At 46.1% G+C, this 21,249-nt stretch overlaps 2 protein-coding genes across 8 annotated transcripts in view; both read right to left on the minus strand.

Annotated features, from left to right (window-relative positions):
- acad9 (acyl-CoA dehydrogenase family, member 9) overlaps window positions 1-9,232 on the minus strand; it is a 28,319-nt gene extending 19,087 nt beyond the window's left edge. For all 3 annotated transcript variants that reach the window (XM_038308757.1, XM_038308758.1, XM_038308759.1), the window contains exons 1-4: window positions 8,977-9,232; window positions 580-673; window positions 400-501; window positions 142-248 (exon numbers count right to left, since the gene is read on the minus strand). In XM_038308757.1, the coding sequence (XP_038164685.1) occupies window positions 142-248; window positions 400-501; window positions 580-673; window positions 8,977-9,156 (483 nt within the window). In that variant the 5' untranslated portion in view covers window positions 9,157-9,232. The remainder of the gene's footprint in view (window positions 1-141; window positions 249-399; window positions 502-579; window positions 674-8,976) is intronic.
- Window positions 9,233-16,451: 7,219 nt separating this feature from the next.
- iqsec1b (IQ motif and Sec7 domain ArfGEF 1b) overlaps window positions 16,452-21,249 on the minus strand; it is a 90,808-nt gene continuing 86,010 nt past the window's right edge. For 4 of the 5 annotated variants that reach the window (XM_038308750.1, XM_038308751.1, XM_038308752.1 and 1 more), the window contains one exon: window positions 16,452-17,697. In XM_038308750.1, coding sequence (XP_038164678.1) covers window positions 17,188-17,697 — 510 coding nt within the window. In that variant the 3' untranslated portion in view covers window positions 16,452-17,187. The remainder of the gene's footprint in view (window positions 17,698-21,249) is intronic. The other variant, XM_038308753.1, reaches the window with a different exon arrangement.

Raw genomic sequence — 21,249 nt, forward strand, 5'->3', positions numbered from 1 at the left:
TCATCTCTATCTCAGGACTCTGCTGAGACGCTAACCTTAAGGTTCCACGGGTGAAAAAGAACCAAGGTCTCTTTGCCAACTCTTCAGCATCCCATCACAGACTGGGACCACACACAAAGGGGGTGGGAATATTTTTGGTACCTTCAGACCAATAGCCTGATGCGCAGCCAGCGTGACAGCGATGGAACCGTCCAAGGCGATGATCTCGTTGAGACGGGCGTACATGGTGTTGGACAAACCCAGACCACCTGGAACCAGAGGAGACATGAGGAGTTCAGGGAGACATCCCCAAGCAGATGGAGGTCTGCTGCCTGAAACCAGCAGACTGGACCTGCTGTGATAGACCCAGCCCAGATCATCCACCTCCACCACCGTGCTCCGATGAGGTCTAGCTCTCACCATACTCCTCAGGGATCATGATTCCAAACAGGCCCAGCTCCTTCAGGCCGCTCAGCGTCTCTGCTGGGATGGTGGCTTCTCTGTCGATTTTAGCTGAATCAACTGGAGGGAAGAGAAACACAGAGACTGGCCTGAGAAAACAGCCTGACTGACCTCAGACCACAGCGACTGCTGGCTCACCTTCCTCACTGAAGAACTTCTCCACCGGAGCAACAAACTGCTTGATCTCCTCCAGCTCCTCATTTCCAATCTCTGGGTAGGGGAAGACCTCAGCCTGCAGGAGAGGAGGAGTCCGTTCTGGTTCGGTTCTAACATGTCATACGGATCATATGGAGGGATTATAGGTCCCCCATCAGCAGCTGAAACCTCTAATCCAGCCTCCTGCCTTCATCCTCGGCTCCTTCACTGTTATTCTGTCACTGAGATCTAATCCAGCCTCCTGCCTTCATCCTCGGCTCCTTCGCTGTTATTCTGTCACTGAGATCTAATCCAGCCTCCTGCCTTCATCCTCGGCTCCTTCGCTGTTATTCTGTCACTGAGATCTAATCCAGCCTCCTGCCTTCATCCTCGGCTCCTTCGCTGTTATTCTGTTACTGAGATCTAATCCAGCCTCCTGCCTTCATCTTCGGCTCCTTCGCTGTTATTCTGTCACTGAGATCTAATCCAGCCTCCTGCCTTCATCCTCGGCTCCTTCGCTGTTATTCTGTTACTGAGATCTAATCCAGCCTCCTGCCTTCATCCTCGGCTCCTTCGCTGTTATTCTGTAAATGAGATCTAATCCAGCCTCCTGCCTTCATCCTCGGCTCCTTCGCTGTTATTCTGTAAATGAGATCTAATCCAGCCTCCTGCCTTCATCCTCGCCTCCTTCACTGTTATTCTGTCACTGAGATCTAATCCAGCCTCCTGCCTTCATCCTCGCCTCCTTCACTGTTATTCTGTTACTGAGATCTAATCCAGCCTCCTGCCTTCATCCTCGGCTCCTTCGCTGTTATTCTGTCACTGAGATCTAATCCAGCCTCCTGCCTTCATCCTCGGCTCCTTCGCTGTTATTCTGTTACTGAGATCTAATCCAGCCTCCTGCCTTCATCCTCGCCTCCTTCACTGTTATTCTGTCACTGAGATCTAATCCAGCCTCCTGCCTTCATCCTCGGCTCCTTCGCTGTTATTCTGTAAATGAGATCTAATCCAGCCTCCTGCCTTCATCCTCGCCTCCTTCACTGTTATTCTGTTACTGAGATCTAATCCAGCCTCCTGCCTTCATCCTCGCCTCCTTCGCTGTTATTCTGTCACTGAGATCTAATCCAGCCTCCTGCCTTCATCCTCGCCTCCTTCGCTGTTATTCTGTTACTGAGATCTAATCCAGCCTCCTGCCTTCATCCTCGCCTCCTTCACTGTTATTCTGTTACTGAGATCTAATCCAGCCTCCTGCCTTCATCCTCGCCTCCTTCACTGTTATTCTGTTACTGAGATCTAATCCAGCCTCCTGCCTTCATCCTCGGCTCCTTCGCTGTTATTCTGTTACTGAGATCTAATCCAGCCTCCTGCCTTCATCCTCGCCTCCTTCACTGTTATTCTGTTACTGAGATCTAATCCAGCCTCCTGCCTTCATCCTCGCCTCCTTCGCTGTTATTCTGTCACTGAGATCTAATCCAGCCTCCTGCCTTCATCCTCGCCTCCTTCGCTGTTATTCTGTTACTGAGATCTAATCCAGCCTCCTGCCTTCATCTTCGGCTCCTTCACTGTTATTCTGTCACTGAGATCTAATCCAGCCTCCTGCCTTCATCCTCGGCTCCTTCGCTGTTATTCTGTAAATGAGATCTAATCCAGCCTCCTGCCTTCATCTTCGGCTCCTTCGCTGTTATTCTGTCACTGAGATCTAATCCAGCCTCCTGCCTTCATCTTCGGCTCCTTCACTGTTATTCTGTTACTGAGATCTAATCCAGCCTCCTGCCTTCATCTTCGGCTCCTTCACTGTTATTCTGTTACTGAGATCTAATCCAGCCTCCTGCCTTCATCCTCGGCTCCTTCGCTGTTATTCTGTAAATGAGATCTAATCCAGCCTCCTGCCTTCATCTTCGGCTCCTTCACTGTTATTCTGTTACTGAGATCTAATCCAGCCTCCTGCCTTCATCCTCGGCTCCTTCGCTGTTATTCTGTTACTGAGATCTAATCCAGCCTCCTGCCTTCATCTTCGGCTCCTTCGCTGTTATTCTGTAAATGAGATCTAATCCAGCCTCCTGCCTTCATCTTCGGCTCCTTCACTGTTATTCTGTTACTGAGATCTAATCCAGCCTCCTGCCTTCATCCTCGGCTCCTTCGCTGTTATTCTGTTACTGAGATCTAATCCAGCCTCCTGCCTTCATCCTCGCCTCCTTCACTGTTATTCTGTTACTGAGATCTAATCCAGCCTCCTGCCTTCATCCTCGCCTCCTTCACTGTTATTCTGTTACTGAGATCTAATCCAGCCTCCTGCCTTCATCCTCGCCTCCTTCGCTGTTATTCTGTTACTGAGATCTAATCCAGCCTCCTGCCTTCATCCTCGCCTCCTTCGCTGTTATTCTGTTACTGAGATCTAATCCAGCCTCCTGCCTTCATCCTCGGCTCCTTCGCTGTTATTCTGTTACTGAGATCTAATCCAGCCTCCTGCCTTCATCCTCGGCTCCTTCGCTGTTATTCTGTTACTGAGATCTAATCCAGCCTGCCTTCATCCTCGCCTCCTTCACTGTTATTCTGTTACTGAGATCTAATCCAGCCTCCTGCCTTCATCCTCGCCTCCTTCACTGTTATTCTGTCACTGAGATCTAATCCAGCCTCCTGCCTTCATCCTCGCCTCCTTCACTGTTATTCTGTTACTGAGATCTAATCCAGCCTCCTGCCTTCATCCTCGGCTCCTTCGCTGTTATTCTGTAAATGAGATCTAATCCAGCCTCCTGCCTTCATCCTCGGCTCCTTCGCTGTTATTCTGTTACTGAGATCTAATCCAGCCTCCTGCCTTCATCCTCGCCTCCTTCACTGTTATTCTGTAAATGAGATCTAATCCAGCCTCCTGCCTTCATCCTCGCCTCCTTCACTGTTATTCTGTCACTGAGATCTAATCCAGCCTCCTGCCTTCATCCTCGCCTCCTTCACTGTTATTCTGTAAATGAGATCTAATCCAGCCTCCTGCCTTCATCCTCGCCTCCTTCACTGTTATTCTGTCACTGAGATCTAATCCAGCCTCCTGCCTTCATCCTCGCCTCCTTCACTGTTATTCTGTTACTGAGATCTAATCCAGCCTCCTGCCTTCATCCTCGGCTCCTTCACTGTTATTCTGTCACTGAGATCTAATCCAGCCTCCTGCCTTCATCCTCGCCTCCTTCACTGTTATTCTGTTACTGAGATCTAATCCAGCCTCCTGCCTTCATCCTCGCCTCCTTCACTGTTATTCTGTCACTGAGATCTAATCCAGCCTCCTGCCTTCATCCTCGCCTCCTTCACTGTTATTCTGTAAATGAGATCTAATCCAGCCTCCTGCCTTCATCCTCGCCTCCTTCACTGTTATTCTGTCACTGAGATCTAATCCAGCCTCCTGCCTTCATCCTCGCCTCCTTCACTGTTATTCTGTAAATGAGATCTAATCCAGCCTCCTGCCTTCATCCTCGGCTCCTTCGCTGTTATTCTGTTACTGAGATCTAATCCAGCCTCCTGCCTTCATCCTCGGCTCCTTCGCTGTTATTCTGTTACTGAGATCTAATCCAGCCTCCTGCCTTCATCCTCGCCTCCTTCACTGTTATTCTGTCACTGAGATCTAATCCAGCCTCCTGCCTTCATCCTCGCCTCCTTCACTGTTATTCTGTTACTGAGATCTAATCCAGCCTCCTGCCTTCATCCTCGCCTCCTTCACTGTTATTCTGTAAATGAGATCTAATCCAGCCTCCTGCCTTCATCCTCGGCTCCTTCACTGTTATTCTGTTACTGAGATCTAATCCAGCCTCCTGCCTTCATCCTCGCCTCCTTCGCTGTTATTCTGTTACTGAGATCTAATCCAGCCTCCTGCCTTCATCCTCGGCTCCTTCGCTGTTATTCTGTTACTGAGATCTAATCCAGCCTCCTGCCTTCATCTTCGGCTCCTTCACTGTTATTCTGTTACTGAGATCTAATCCAGCCTCCTGCCTTCATCTTCGGCTCCTTCACTGTTATTCTGTTACTGAGATCTAATCCAGCCTCCTGCCTTCATCCTCGGCTCCTTCGCTGTTATTCTGTAAATGAGATCTAATCCAGCCTCCTGCCTTCATCCTCGCCTCCTTCGCTGTTATTCTGTTACTGAGATCTAATCCAGCCTCCTGCCTTCATCCTCGGCTCCTTCACTGTTATTCTGTTACTGAGATCTAATCCAGCCTCCTGCCTTCATCCTCGCCTCCTTCACTGTTATTCTGTTACTGAGATCTAATCCAGCCTCCTGCCTTCATCCTCGGCTCCTTCGCTGTTATTCTGTTACTGAGATCTAATCCAGCCTCCTGCCTTCATCCTCGCCTCCTTCACTGTTATTCTGTTACTGAGATCTAATCCAGCCTCCTGCCTTCATCCTCGCCTCCTTCACTGTTATTCTGTTACTGAGATCTAATCCAGCCTCCTGCCTTCATCTTCGGCTCCTTCACTGTTATTCTGTAAATGAGATCTAATCCAGCCTCCTGCCTTCATCCTCGCCTCCTTCACTGTTATTCTGTCACTGAGATCTAATCCAGCCTCCTGCCTTCATCCTCGCCTCCTTCACTGTTATTCTGTTACTGAGATCTAATCCAGCCTCCTGCCTTCATCCTCGGCTCCTTCGCTGTTATTCTGTAAATGAGATCTAATCCAGCCTCCTGCCTTCATCCTCGGCTCCTTCGCTGTTATTCTGTTACTGAGATCTAATCCAGCCTCCTGCCTTCATCCTCGCCTCCTTCACTGTTATTCTGTCACTGAGATCTAATCCAGCCTCCTGCCTTCATCCTCGCCTCCTTCACTGTTATTCTGTTACTGAGATCTAATCCAGCCTCCTGCCTTCATCTTCGGCTCCTTCACTGTTATTCTGTTACTGAGATCTAATCCAGCCTCCTGCCTTCATCCTCGCCTCCTTCACTGTTATTCTGTAAATGAGATCTAATCCAGCCTCCTGCCTTCATCCTCGGCTCCTTCACTGTTATTCTGTTACTGAGATCTAATCCAGCCTCCTGCCTTCATCCTCGCCTCCTTCGCTGTTATTCTGTTACTGAGATCTAATCCAGCCTCCTGCCTTCATCCTCGCCTCCTTCACTGTTATTCTGTCACTGAGATCTAATCCAGCCTCCTGCCTTCATCCTCGCCTCCTTCACTGTTATTCTGTAAATGAGATCTAATCCAGCCTCCTGCCTTCATCCTCGGCTCCTTCACTGTTATTCTGTTACTGAGATCTAATCCAGCCTCCTGCCTTCATCCTCGGCTCCTTCGCTGTTATTCTGTTACTGAGATCTAATCCAGCCTCCTGCCTTCATCCTCGCCTCCTTCACTGTTATTCTGTTACTGAGATCTAATCCAGCCTCCTGCCTTCATCCTCGCCTCCTTCACTGTTATTCTGTCACTGAGATCTAATCCAGCCTCCTGCCTTCATCTTCGGCTCCTTCACTGTTATTCTGTTACTGAGATCTAATCCAGCCTCCTGCCTTCATCCTCGCCTCCTTCACTGTTATTCTGTCACTGAGATCTAATCCAGCCTCCTGCCTTCATCCTCGCCTCCTTCACTGTTATTCTGTTACTGAGATCTAATCCAGCCTCCTGCCTTCATCCTCGGCTCCTTCGCTGTTATTCTGTAAATGAGATCTAATCCAGCCTCCTGCCTTCATCCTCGGCTCCTTCGCTGTTATTCTGTTACTGAGATCTAATCCAGCCTCCTGCCTTCATCCTCGCCTCCTTCACTGTTATTCTGTCACTGAGATCTAATCCAGCCTCCTGCCTTCATCCTCGCCTCCTTCACTGTTATTCTGTTACTGAGATCTAATCCAGCCTCCTGCCTTCATCTTCGGCTCCTTCACTGTTATTCTGTTACTGAGATCTAATCCAGCCTCCTGCCTTCATCCTCGCCTCCTTCACTGTTATTCTGTAAATGAGATCTAATCCAGCCTCCTGCCTTCATCCTCGGCTCCTTCACTGTTATTCTGTTACTGAGATCTAATCCAGCCTCCTGCCTTCATCCTCGCCTCCTTCGCTGTTATTCTGTTACTGAGATCTAATCCAGCCTCCTGCCTTCATCCTCGCCTCCTTCACTGTTATTCTGTCACTGAGATCTAATCCAGCCTCCTGCCTTCATCCTCGCCTCCTTCACTGTTATTCTGTAAATGAGATCTAATCCAGCCTCCTGCCTTCATCCTCGGCTCCTTCACTGTTATTCTGTTACTGAGATCTAATCCAGCCTCCTGCCTTCATCCTCGGCTCCTTCGCTGTTATTCTGTTACTGAGATCTAATCCAGCCTCCTGCCTTCATCCTCGCCTCCTTCACTGTTATTCTGTTACTGAGATCTAATCCAGCCTCCTGCCTTCATCCTCGCCTCCTTCACTGTTATTCTGTCACTGAGATCTAATCCAGCCTCCTGCCTTCATCTTCGGCTCCTTCACTGTTATTCTGTTACTGAGATCTAATCCAGCCTCCTGCCTTCATCCTCGCCTCCTTCACTGTTATTCTGTCACTGAGATCTAATCCAGCCTCCTGCCTTCATCTTCGGCTCCTTCACTGTTATTCTGTTACTGAGATCTAATCCAGCCTCCTGCCTTCATCCTCGCCTCCTTCACTGTTATTCTGTAAATGAGATCTAATCCAGCCTCCTGCCTTCATCCTCGGCTCCTTCACTGTTATTCTGTTACTGAGATCTAATCCAGCCTCCTGCCTTCATCCTCGCCTCCTTCGCTGTTATTCTGTTACTGAGATCTAATCCAGCCTCCTGCCTTCATCCTCGCCTCCTTCACTGTTATTCTGTTACTGAGATCTAATCCAGCCTCCTGCCTTCATCCTCGGCTCCTTCGCTGTTATTCTGTTACTGAGATCTAATCCAGCCTCCTGCCTTCATCCTCGGCTCCTTCGCTGTTATTCTGTTACTGAGATCTAATCCAGCCTCCTGCCTTCATCCTCGGCTCCTTCGCTGTTATTCTGTTACTGAGATCTAATCCAGCCTCCTGCCTTCATCCTCGCCTCCTTCACTGTTATTCTGTTACTGAGATCTAATCCAGCCTCCTGCCTTCATCCTCGCCTCCTTCACTGTTATTCTGTTACTGAGATCTAATCCAGCCTCCTGCCTTCATCCTCGCCTCCTTCGCTGTTATTCTGTTACTGAGATCTAATCCAGCCTCCTGCCTTCATCCTCGCCTCCTTCACTGTTATTCTGTCACTGAGATCTAATCCAGCCTCCTGCCTTCATCCTCGCCTCCTTCGCTGTTATTCTGTCACTGAGATCTAATCCAGCCTCCTGCCTTCATCCTCGCCTCCTTCACTGTTATTCTGTTACTGAGATCTAATCCAGCCTCCTGCCTTCATCCTCGCCTCCTTCACTGTTATTCTGTTACTGAGATCTAATCCAGCCTCCTGCCTTCATCCTCGGCTCCTTCGCTGTTATTCTGTAAATGAGATCTAATCCAGCCTCCTGCCTTCATCCTCGCCTCCTTCACTGTTATTCTGTCACTGAGATCTAATCCAGCCTCCTGCCTTCATCTTCGGCTCCTTCACTGTTATTCTGTTACTGAGATCTAATCCAGCCTCCTGCCTTCATCCTCGGCTCCTTCGCTGTTATTCTGTTACTGAGATCTAATCCAGCCTCCTGCCTTCATCCTCGCCTCCTTCACTGTTATTCTGTTACTGAGATCTAATCCAGCCTCCTGCCTTCATCCTCGCCTCCTTCACTGTTATTCTGTCACTGAGATCTAATCCAGCCTCCTGCCTTCATCCTCGCCTCCTTCACTGTTATTCTGTCACTGAGATCTAATCCAGCCTCCTGCCTTCATCCTCGCCTCCTTCACTGTTATTCTGTTACTGAGATCTAATCCAGCCTCCTGCCTTCATCCTCGGCTCCTTCGCTGTTATTCTGTAAATGAGATCTAATCCAGCCTCCTGCCTTCATCCTCGCCTCCTTCACTGTTATTCTGTTACTGAGATCTAATCCAGCCTCCTGCCTTCATCCTCGGCTCCTTCGCTGTTATTCTGTTACTGAGATCTAATCCAGCCTCCTGCCTTCATCCTCGCCTCCTTCGCTGTTATTCTGTCACTGAGATCTAATCCAGCCTCCTGCCTTCATCCTCGCCTCCTTCACTGTTATTCTGTCACTGAGATCTAATCCAGCCTCCTGCCTTCATCCTCGCCTCCTTCACTGTTATTCTGTTACTGAGATCTAATCCAGCCTCCTGCCTTCATCCTCGCCTCCTTCACTGTTATTCTGTTACTGAGATCTAATCCAGCCTCCTGCCTTCATCCTCGCCTCCTTCACTGTTATTCTGTTACTGAGATCTAATCCAGCCTCCTGCCTTCATCTTCGGCTCCTTCACTGTTATTCTGTTACTGAGATCTAATCCAGAGTTAATCTAGGGTTGGGTTGTTACCTTGTTAATCTGACCCAGGAACAGGTCCTTGGCATAGGCCAGACTCCTGCTCTGGGTTCTGATCGTCCTCCGCTGCTGGACACGGAGCGCCGGTTTCCACAGTCTCCACGCGTGGCAGGTGAGTGGGCTGGTTCCTCGTGGAAAAGCTCTGGACAAGGCGAGGAAGCTGTTGGTGTTCATGGTGTTTTCAGGACATAAACCTCAGGGTGATATAAGGCTTTCTGTGGCACATGTTGATGACGTCAGTGCTGACGCCGAGCAAGCGCCTCTTGTTGTTGCTGCGATCAAAGAGCTTCAATCTGCAGAGATTTATCTCTAAAGGAGGAATTAGGGATCATCTCTTATCCTGCAGATGTTCCTCTGTTTCACATTATTTATTCAAAAACACATCACGTGATCTGCCACTCTGCTTCAAACTTGAACCTTAATACTAAACTTAAAACTCACTAGATAAAGTAGATTTTACATAATCCCATATCTAGGTGGAATTTTTATTCCTAATCCCGTTTTCTCTGCCATAAGGGGACAAAAGTATCTAATTCTACGTGATTATAAAATAGAAAAGCTTCACATTTTTATTACTGTCATTGATTAATAAACAATTTTTCCTCACAGAGACGTTTTATTTAGAACAACAGCACATCCGTTACAAAAATAAACCCCCTTTAGAATCATCTGTTCATAACTTGCAAAACTCAAATGATTGTCTCCATTGATCATGGATGACAAGGGAGGGGAGGCCTAGTGGTTAGGGCCCACTCCCACAGCCTGCCACTGTGGGTCCCTGAGTCAGACCCTTAACCCCACACTGCTCCCCCCGCACCATGGCAGCCCACTGGGAATGGGTTCAATGCAGAGGGAGTTTAATTGTTCTGTACTGGTGACAGTGGAAAGATAATAAGGCTGAATTCTATTCTACTCTATTCTTTATGTGATAAGGTTTTATTAAAATAAAAAAGGAGAAAAAATAACATAAAAACTCTTCTTCTTCTTGGTTTGTGGCATTCTGGGATCATTCAGTGCTGCCCCCCTCTGGTCATAAAAAGTAAAACACTCCTATATTTGCCAATATAATCCAATGATTTCACTTTTTGGGAAAATCCATGTCCTAATCTTGTGTTTAATGAAAAGGAACAGCCTCCCAGATCAGAGGACCTCAGTGTGTCAGAGCCTCCACCCACCGGGCTGTTTCCATGGAGTTTTCCCCACAGCCTGCTCTGCCATGAGTCCCAGCATGTTAGCCTGAAACAGCCTATGAAATGTTCTACTGTTGGAATAATTCAATCAATATTACTTCCTGTATTTTCAGTATTCCAAACATGCTGCTATGCTGCTTTATGTGACCCATGATAAAATCCCGTTCTCCGTAACAGGATGATCTTGTCTGTACTTAGGTTGGCCGTGGCTGCATCATCAGCCAGCATGAATCCCCAACATGAACCTTTCCTTCCTAAAACTCCTCATTTAACACCTTCTGCTCTCACCTCACATCTGGATGTTTCTGTCAGATATATTTATATGATTGAACAAAAGAGCAGCTATGGGCCTAAAATCAAATCTCCAGTCAAGGTCGATAGACCAGGTTGTTCCAGATTTATGATGTCACTGCACATATAAACTCATACTGGAAATGGATAACAGTATCTTCATGTGGCCACTAGATGGCGCAATGTGCAAAAGGAATGAGGTTCAGAAGGTGTCTTCCTTTAGAACAAGGTGGCATGAACTAAAACACAACAAAAGATGAAGAATAATGGCTAATTTGCACAACTAAAGTTAAAGATCTGCAAGAAGGAGTGTTTATTGAAAATCTGAGCTTCCTTGGCAGGTTTGGTGCTTCCTGATTGGATGCTGAGAAACTTGATTCAAAGTACAAATTCTCCTTCTCACATATAAAGCCTTAAATGGCCAAGCTCCATCTGATATCAGAGATCTGATTGTTCCTTATGTTCCTAACAGAGCACTTCGCTCTCAATCTGCAGGTTTACTAGTGGTTCCTAGAATTTCTAAAAGTAGAATGGGAGGCAGATCTTTTAGTTCTCAGGCTCCTCTCCTGTGGAACCAACTACCAGTTTTAGTCTCAGAGGCAGACACCCTGTCTACTTTTAAGGCTAGGCTTAAAACTTTCCTTTTTGATAAAGCTTCTAGTTAGAGTGGCTCAGGTTATCCTAATCTATCTATAGTTCTGCTGCTATAGGCTTAGTCTGCTGGAGGACATAGGGACCCCCTTTTTCATCATTCTGCTTCATTCTATCTCTATTCTCCCACTCTGCAGAATCTGTTAGTTCAATCTCTAACGTTCTGCTCTCTCTGCTTTTTCTCATAGTAGCTTCATCTGGTCTGTTCCTGTTTGGCTGTGACTCCATCCTGGAGAGAAATATCAGCTGTGCTGCTGCCATCAACACCTTTGTTTCTAGATGTTGGAGCTTAGCCTGTTTTTCAGTGTAGTCCTGTTTCTCTCACTGTGACTGACTGGATGTGCTCTCTCCATCCTCTGACATGGGAGCTGGCTCAGAGCCCGTGCCTGGCTGTGTGTTTTTACAGCTGCTTTTTGTATCTCTGCTTCTGTCTCCTTGAACCCCAGTCGGCCTCAGCAGATGGCCGCTCACACTGAGCCTGGTTCTGCTGGAGGTTTCTTCCTGTTAAAAGGGAGTTTTTCCTCTCCACTGTCGCTACAAGCATGCTTAGTCAATGAGAGTCAATGAGTCGATGCAATCAGCTGGTTTTCCTTAGATAGAAAACTTTGAATCAATCTGACTGGATGATCTGGTTGATCTGGATCTATAAAGCGACCTGAGATGACATGATGTGAAATGTAGATATAGAAATAAAATGAATAGAATCAAAGGAGGCAGGAATAACTATTCGAGAAAAACAACCTCGCTCTTTCAGAATGAAATTTCTTTGTGATTGGACCGAATCAGAGTAGAATCTTCAGTCTGACATGTTTACATGACATATCAACATTAAAAACCCTTTATCGTGTCCATGAAACCGAAGCCCAGAAGAACGGCTGGTAACAGGGAAATAAGGGAGACATGAAGTAGCTGTAGAGAAGGTTTCATGTTCGGGAGGATCTGCAGAAACTCAGCAGAACAGGAATCCAGAATAGCACTGAATAAGAGTGAAACCTGGTTTCAGCCTATTTCATCACCTGGACAAAGATTGTGGACTAAGACATGAATCTTAAGTCTCTATTCTGCTAAGTAATTCAACCATTTATCTGACTTATAATCTAACCATTAGTTTGGTCATTAATTTACCTGTTGATTTGGTTGTTAATCTAACCCTGGGTTTAACTGTTAATCTAAGCCTTTTTTTTTTTGGGTCACTAATCTTACAGGTGATTTGGTTGTTAGTCTATCTATTGGTTTTGTGGTTAATCAAACTATTGATTTGGTTGTTAATCTACACATTTGTTGGGTAGGTAATCTAGCTGTTGGTTCAGTCATTGATCTAACCATTGGTATAATCTTTAATCCAATAGTTGATTTGGTTGTTAATTTAAGTGTTTGTTTAATAGTTAATCAAACTTTTGGTTTGGTCATTAATCTAACTCTTGATTGGGTAGTTAATATAAGAGCTGGTTTGGTTGGTAACTTAAATTTTGGATTTGGCGTTAATCTAACTATTCGTTCGGTTTTAAATCTAAGTGTTGGTTTATTGATTAATCTAACCCCTGGTCTGGTCATTAATCAAACCGTTGGTTTAGTTGTTATTCTTGTCATGATCTTGGTGCTGATGAATTGCTTTAGTGTTCATTTCATTCACCTGCCTGGCTCCACCCAGTTGCTCATTGCCGTTCATCTATGTCACCTGCTCCAATCTATATTTAACCTGCCTGTTCCCAGTTATCAGTATCAGATTATTTGAGCCTTTGGTCAGAGTTCTCTAGTGTACCCAGGGACGCCGTATGAGGGGAAGTTAGGAAGATCCTAAGGGCCCCTGACTGGGGGTGGGGGGGGGGGGGGTGTTAGGGCAAAAAGAAGTAAAGGTTTGTCCTGCTATATTTTTCCGATTAAAAAAGCAAATTCACCACTGAAATTAATTACCTATGTGGTCTCACAAAGATAATTTATGAGACCTGCATTTATCACCCAACTTAAATGTTCTGGTGCACCAACGTCCGTGGCTAAAAAAATGCAGCCAAAGTCTGGGTTTCAAAAAGGAAGAAAAAGAAAGAGGAGAGAGGGAGAAGGCATCCGATTCCGGTACCCGGTTTTTAAAGGAGGTTTGTTACCTGAAACGTTCAAATTAACAATAGATTATTAAACTTGAATAAAATAAGTTGTGCTGGATGCAACTACTGAGTTATTCTTACTTAATGTCGGAGGGGAATCGCGCATTAATGATGCCGCCCAGCTGGGTGCTGTTTGAAACGGAGCAGGACTGCAAGTTTTTCTATTATTCTATTGTTGTGTGTCATTTGTATTTTTAAAGAAGAATTAAAACAGGATTAATCCAGCATATATTGAGACTATTTGGTGTCTGTAAATAACACAGAGGCCAGAAAGCTCCCAGAGCTGAGAGGGTTAGCATCAGCTAAACGCTAGGAGATGTTTCCATTAAATAACTGTCTCTGTTCCTACTTCATCATGGAAACAGATGATCCGCCTGCAGCCCTGTTTCTTCAAACCCCCCACCCCCCCAGGCCAGTTAGCAAAAAACAAAAATTAAAGCCAAAAAACTAAAAAAAAAAAAATAATAATAACTATAAAATGAAATGTCCTCCTGTTGTTTATTTTGTATCCTGGACATGAATGAAAAATAGGCTCTCAGGGCATAAAAATATTCTGTCCTGTATGTATATTTAACTTTTTCACATTCTGATCATTTTCCTTTGTAGAAATCTTTCTATAAAAATTGCTTTGATAATGGTTGAGACACTCTTGAGTGCATTTTTATAGAAGTTTTAAAGGTTGAACAAATTTCTTTTGGGGGGGGGGGGGGGGTAATATCAATCTCTTTCATCCCAAATTACTGGCGGCACACCTGAGCGTACCTGATGGTGTTCCTGATTGCCTGATCCTGAGCTATTCTGCCTTTGGACCTCTGAGCCTGCCTGTTCCCATTCTGATCTGTTTGCCTGACCTGTCTTCAGACCTGGATCTGCTTCCTGACACCCACCTAGATTTCTCTTCAGTACCTCTCCGGATCTCTGAACTTCAGGCCTGGACTCCCATAAACCTCTTCCAATGGGCAGGGCCTGAACTTTAAGACCAGGTTCATGACTCACGTGGTACTAATCATCCTACGCCAGATGAACGTGATCACTAACCTGTCTGTCCCTCCTGCAGAGGTTCCCACTGCCAATCCGTCATTTTTATATAAACGCTTTTTGAGAAATCTGACTATCTGTCTGGCTTGAATTCTTGGTCCGCTGTTCTGCGCCCTGAAAAATCAAACCGTCGGTTTGGTCGTTAATCAAGCCGTCGGTTTGGTCGTTAATCAAACCGTCGGTTTGGTCGTTAATCAAACCGTCGGTTTGGTCGTTAATCAAGCCGTCGGTTTGGTCGTTAATCAAACCGTCGGTTTGGTCGTCAATCAAACCGTCGGTTTGGTCGTTAATCAAACCGTCGGTTTGGTTGTTAATCAAGCCGTCGGTTTGGTCGTTAATCAAACCGTCGGTTTGGTCGTTAATCAAACCGTCGGTTTGGTCGTTAATCAAACCGAAGGTCGTTAATTAACTTGCCGTGTTTGATGGAGATTTCTTGTAAAATAAATAAAACAAACTGTTCATGTCTCTTGGTTTGGATATTTCCTTTTACTGAGGATTTCTCATATATCAAAGGTCTAAACTGAACTTCATCTGCAGCCCAACATGTCTTACTTTTATTTTTGCTCTTCTTTGTTACAGATGGTTGGACCTTGTACAGCAGCCAATGATAAAGCAGACTGAGCGGCCCAACAGAGACAGTCTTGGGGTAAAACACTGAGGTCTGAGGACACAAGAATACTAAACTAAACATCTCAAAGCAGAACAACAAACATCCTTCCAAAAAATAAGTTAAAGAAAAAAACTCATATTGCACATAAATAAAACTAACTTCATCTGTTGATATTTGAACAGAAAGTGCTGCACAGCAACCAGTCATCCCATAATATATGAGCTGGATCATTGATATAAAACTGTTGTTTGAGTTGAGAAAAGCATGAAATCTTTTCCCCCCTAATCAGACAGCAGCCTGCTGTAGCCATGGCAACCAGTAAGATAATTGGAGTTTGTTTCCAAGTTTGAAGAGGTTTCTCTTCCAATCCAGGAAGCTTTTTCTATTCAAGATGTCAGAAAAGCTAAAAAGTATTCCTGAATGGGAAGCGGAACATCTTCAAAGTTGGAAACAAACTCCAGTAGAGTGTTTTAACCTTTTTTTGGAACGACTATGACCGGAATGACTGGGAAACTTCAACATCATGCTTCAGCTTCCTGTAAAAGTTTCATTCTGGTCCCTAATGCTACTTAACTGGGCGTTAAACTGGAGCCAATGGTTGGCTGATATGATTATTCTACTAATGTTTTCACAGCAGAGAGGAAGCATTTTAGTGACAATGAATAAATGCTGTCAGTGAATGGCACATTATGAGCTACTAACAATCCAGAGGTATCACTGAACTATGCTACATCAGATGATTGGATCCCTCTGGAGGAGGATGGAGGACAGCTGATCTCAGTCCTTTATTACCTCCACTCCCTCCAACAGCACAGCGGTCTCATGGCATGCAGGAAACCTCAGGGAGACAAAGATTTAATGTCAGGAGACACACAGTGGAGACCCAAGTCCATGTTCCAGTCTAAATCCAGTCTAACTCCATTCTGATTCCAGTCTGACTCGAGTCTTGTTCCAGTTTGACTCCAGTCTAACTCCATTCTGATTCCAGTCTGACTCGAGTCTTGTTCCAGTTTGACTCCAGTCTAACTCCAGTCTGATTCCAGTCTGACTCCAGTCTGGTTCCAGTTTGACTCCAGTCTGACTCCAGTCTAGTTCCAGCCTGACTCCTATCTGACTCCAGTCTGGTTCCAGTCTGTCTCCAGTCTAACTCCAGTCTGTCTCCAGTCTGACTCCAGTCTGATTCCAGTCTGATTCCAGTCTGACTCCAGTTTGACTCCAGTCTGTCTCCAGTCTGATTCCAGTCTGACTCCAGTTTGACTCCAGTTTGACTCCTGTCTGTCTCCAGTCTGTCTCCAGTCTGACTCCAGTCTGACTCCAGTCTGATTCCAGTCTGACTCCAGTTTGACTCCAGTCTGTCTCCAGTCTGTCTCCAGTCTGGCTCCAGTCTGATTCCAGTCTGACTCCAGTCTGATTCCAGTCTGACTCCAGTTTGACTCCAGTCTGTCTCCAGTTTGACTCCAGTCTAACTCCAGTCTGACTCCAGTCTGTGTCCAGTCTGACTCCAGTCTGATTCCAGTCTGACTCCAGTTTGACTCCAGTCTGTCTCCAGTCTGACTCCAGTCTGACTCCAGTTTGACTCCAGTCTGTCTCCAGTCTGTCTCCAGTCTGACTCCAGTCTGTCTCCAGTCTGACTCCAGTCTGACTCCAGTCTGACTCCAGTTTGACTCCAGTCTGTCTCCAGTCTGACTCCAGTCTGATTCCAGTCTGACTCCAGTTTGACTCCAGTCTGTCTCCAGTCTGTCTCCAGTCTGATTCCAGTCTGTCTCCAGTCTGACTCCAGTCTGTCTCCAGTCTGACTCCAGTCTGACTCCAGTCTGTCTCCAGTCTGTCTCCAGTCTGATTCCAGTCTGACTCCAGTCTGATTCCAGTCTGACTCCAGTCTGTCTCCAGTCTGACTCCAGTCTGACTCCAGTTTGACTCCAGTCTGTCTCCAGTCTGACTCCAGTCTGACTCCAGTCTGTCTCCAGTTTGACTCCAGTCTGACTCCAGTCTGACTCCAGTTTGACTCCAGTCTGTCTCCAGTCTGACTCCAGTCTGATTCCAGTCTGACTCCAGTTTGACTCCAGTCTGTCTCCAGTCTGTCTCCAGTCTGATTCCAGTCTGTCTCCAGTCTGACTCCAGTCTGTCTCCAGTCTGACTCCAGTCTGACTCCAGTCTGTCTCCAGTCTGTCTCCAGTCTGATTCCAGTCTGACTCCAGTTTGACTCCAGTCTGTCTCCAGTTTGACTCCAGTCTAACTCCAGTCTGACTCCAGTCTGGTTCCAGTCTAGGTTCACATCTGCAGGTCAGAGATGCACAGTGAAAAGATCTGATCAGGTTCCAGTTCAAACCACGGTACTGATGCCGCTGTGCTTGGGCTTTGTGCTCCCAGACACCTGGGACAGTGGTGGCGAGGGGCCATGGAGGTGGGGGCTCTGGGCAGGGCCCCCCCCCAGGTTGTGCTGTGGCTGGTAGGGTGGCTGCTGGCTGTGAGCTGGAGCTGGGTGGAACTGGTTGGGCGCGTGCTGCAGGTGGGGTGGTGGGTGGTAGTGATGGTGGTGGTGGTAAGGCGGGGGGTTCTGGCTCATGTGGCAGAACTGGGCATGGGATGAATGCAAGGGGATCGGTGTGTCTGTCTCCTCCCGGGATGTTTGGTGCAGGTTGGGGGGATGAGGGTTGTGGGCGATGAGGGTGGGATGAGGAAGCTGGGGAGTGGGGCTTGGAGACTTGAGTCTTCTGGTGCCAAACAGAGAGCCCATCAGTGAGGAGGAGCTGGGCAGGGAATATCCACTGTGGCGTGATGGGCAGTCCCTCCCAGAGGGGGTCCTCCTGTGAGGACTGCTAATGATGGAGCCCTGTGAAGGAGAACACAGAACGTCTTCAGAACCAGCCTAAGACCCCCCCCCCACACACAGACACAAACACACACACATGCAGCAAGAGTGAGAATCGTAAACAAAAATCATTTCTGATTTTAAATATTCATTTGGAGGTCAGAGATTTTATCTTTTTTTCCTGTAACTTATCTATAAATCTGGAAACACTCCCTGCAGACAAAGAAATGTTGACCTGAAGGTTTGACCCAGCCTGTGGGGCAGGTTTGGAGTCATTCTCGTCTTACAGTAAACCAGCTGAGGTCATCTTTAGAGATGAAGAGATTTTAAACTAACTGTATGGAGCTGTAACCTACAGGATCCATCCTGGCCCCCCGTTTGGTCCTGGATGGCAAACCTGGGGAGGGTGGCAGTGTCCCAGCAGAGATGCTAACACATAGTTTTTCTGCGACAGTTAATAAAGGTTTGCTTTGTCCCCATATAGGCTTTGGTCTCTCTGGTCCTTTGAATCACGACACACAGGCAGAAACCAACAGCATGCAGAGATGGACCAGAATGCTTTTCCAAGCCTGTGACACTGTGTCAGTGTGGACGGACCTAAAGACACCTAGGCCACGTTCACACTGCAGGCCTTGATGCTCAATTACGGTCTTTTTTGCGTTGCTGATCACATTTCAAAATATGTGCAACTTTTGTGTCATCTCCTGTGTAAATGCAGTCATACAACGCAAGTGCAAGTGCTAGCGCTAGCGCAGTAGAGGACGCAATGACATCCCAAGCCATCCTGCTCTGTGTTTACGGAAGTAAACATGGATGGTAGCACTGGAGCACATCTAGCGGTCTTTTCCAACCAGAAAACCTCAAACTTTTCCAGATGGTTAAACGTAAATGCTGCTCTCCGCATCATCATCATCCGCCATGGTTGTTGTTTTTCTTCCTGCTTCTGAGTAACAAGACCCAGAATAGCGACCTTTGATTTGTGTATCAATGGGTCATTAATCAGGTCGCATCAATCTGACCTGGCCGTTCAGACACAGGTCGCATTTTAAAAGATCAGATTCGTATCGGATTCAGGACCACATAGCCAAGGTGCCTGGGTCGCATTGAAAAGCGTCGGACCCGTGTTGTTCAGACTTTCATTAAAAAGATCAAATCCAGGTTGCATATGGGGAAAAAAAATAGGATTTGTGTCATTTTAGCCTGCTGAGTGAACGTAGCCTTAGTGATGACAGGAGATCCCACCCCCGCTCCCTCCAACACTGCTGGAACCAATCACACCTCTCCCAGCAGTTTCTAAGTCAGATCAGACTGGCCCTTTAGGGAACTAAACAAGGAACCTGTCTGTGGACTTTAGCTCAACTTAAAGGACATCATCTCAGACATCCTCAGATCCAAAGTCGCCCAGCTCTGTACCAGCCTCCAGCAGTCAGTGGATCACAAACGTGCTGACTGACAGGAGTCAGAGGGTGAGGCAGACCAACATGACATCCAGCACAGACTATCAGCACTCCCCTACCGCTAATCTGCATCTATAGCAGAATCTAAGAATAGCTGTACAACTAGGAAGGAGGAGGTGATAGGAAGAGGGACAAGGGTCAGCACCCCCCTCCTTGGACATCTGATGCTAAACATGACCTATTGTCACTCATATGCAATATTCTTCTCTCTCACTGTGCATTAACAAATGACATCTACTGTGTAGCCTGAGTAATTCTTTACTTATTTATAGGGTCAGTCCATCTCTGTAATACAAGTTCAATAATATAAGGCAACTACTATGTAGTCTTCCCTTAGCTCTCTACTGGGCAGATATCTTTATATCTAAGGGAAACATATTCCAGGACATCACAACTCTTTTCTTTCTTTTAAGCTTTTTTGTACTATATACACTCTTTATGTATTGACTGTATTTTTTTATATTTAATGGCATCTTGCTTTAACTCTATACAGGCTACTGGAACCAGGATTTCCCTTAAGGGGTAATCCCAAGTGATAATTAAAGCTAAGTCTGAGTCTTTTTTGGAGCAAATTGGACTATTAGTGAATGAAGATACATATCTCATGTTCAACTTGTAAGTACCAATGTTAGACATGGGGAAAAAGGACATAGCTACTTGCCTTGCCTTAAAGCTTCTAGTTAGAGTGGCTCAGGTTATCCTGAGCTATCTCTATAGTTCTGCTGCTATAGGCTTAGACTGCTGGAGGACATAGGGACCCCTTTTTCATCATTCTGCTTCATTCTATCTCTATTCTCCCACTCTGCAGAATCTGTTAGTTCAATCTCTAACGTTCTGCTCTCTCTGCTTTTTCTCATAGTAGCTTCATCTGGTCTGTTCCTGTTTGGCTGTGACTCCATCCTGGAGAGAAATATCAGCTGTGCTGCTGCCATCAACACCTTTGTTTCTAGATGTTGGAGCTTGGCCTGTTTTCCAGTGTAGTCCTGTTTCTCTGACTGTGACTAACTGGATGTGCTCTCTTCATCCTCTGACATGGGAGCTGGCTCGGAGCTCGTCTGCCTGGCTGTGTGTTTCCTGGACGGGGCCGCCTGTGGAGCTGGTTGACAGTTGCCTTTTGTATCTATGCTTCTTTTTCTATGTCTGCTTCTGTCTCCTTGAACCCCAGTCGGCCTCAGCAGATGGCCGCTCACACTGAGCCTGGTTCTGCTGGAGGTTTCTTCCTGTTCAAAGGGAGTTTTTCCTCTCCACTGTCGCTACAAACATGCTTAGTGTGAGGGATTGCTGAACAGTCAATGAGTCGATGCAATCAGCTGGTTTTCCTTAGATAGAAAACTTTGAATCAATTTGACTGGATGATCTGGTGAACTGGAAAGTGCCTTAAACACTGCAAAAAATGGAACTCTAAATAAGTCATTTTTACTCAAATTAAGTGCATTTTTTATTGAATTCAGGAGGTAAGTGAGACACTTTGCCAATGGAACAAGACAATTTACACTTAAAATAAGAAAAAACAATTGCTTTGTCTTATTTCAAGTGTATATTATCTAATTATCTTATTTTAGGAGTAAAAATACTCATTCCATTGGCAAATCATCTTGTTTGCCTGCTCAAATTAAGGGTAAATACACTTAATTTAAGACATTTTTTACTTATTTCTAGATGTTTTTTGCAGTGAGATGACATGTGTTGTGAATTTGAGATATAGATAAACTGAATTGATTTGAATGTTGTTAAGAGGGAGATCTCAGCCGCTGTGACACCGTTAGAAGCCAAAATTGCCTCATTTGGGACTGCTATTCATGATATGGAGCGGGCTGCTAATGATCAGGAGAGGAAGGTTACCTACCCTGGAAGCTGTTGTCAGTAGAGGATGCATGGATTTTTGGATTTATGATACTCAAATTTCTTTTGTTTGGAATTGGAGGGTATGTGATGTATCTACAATTACAGAAGATGTTGGCGACAATTTGGGCATTGATCAGGCTGCTGGCAGCGGTTGATACGCTGTGAACAAGCAGGACTGTGAGCTGAGTCGTATGATGGGTGCTACTGAACACAGGTTGGCAGCGGTGGTTGAACTCAAAGGTGAGATGGGATAATATCTTGGATGTGAACA

Source organism: Cyprinodon tularosa, unplaced genomic scaffold (genome assembly GCF_016077235.1).
Source record: "Cyprinodon tularosa strain WSP-4 unplaced genomic scaffold, ASM1607723v1 ctg647, whole genome shotgun sequence".
In the NCBI taxonomy this organism is placed as follows: domain Eukaryota; kingdom Metazoa; phylum Chordata; class Actinopteri; order Cyprinodontiformes; family Cyprinodontidae; genus Cyprinodon; species Cyprinodon tularosa.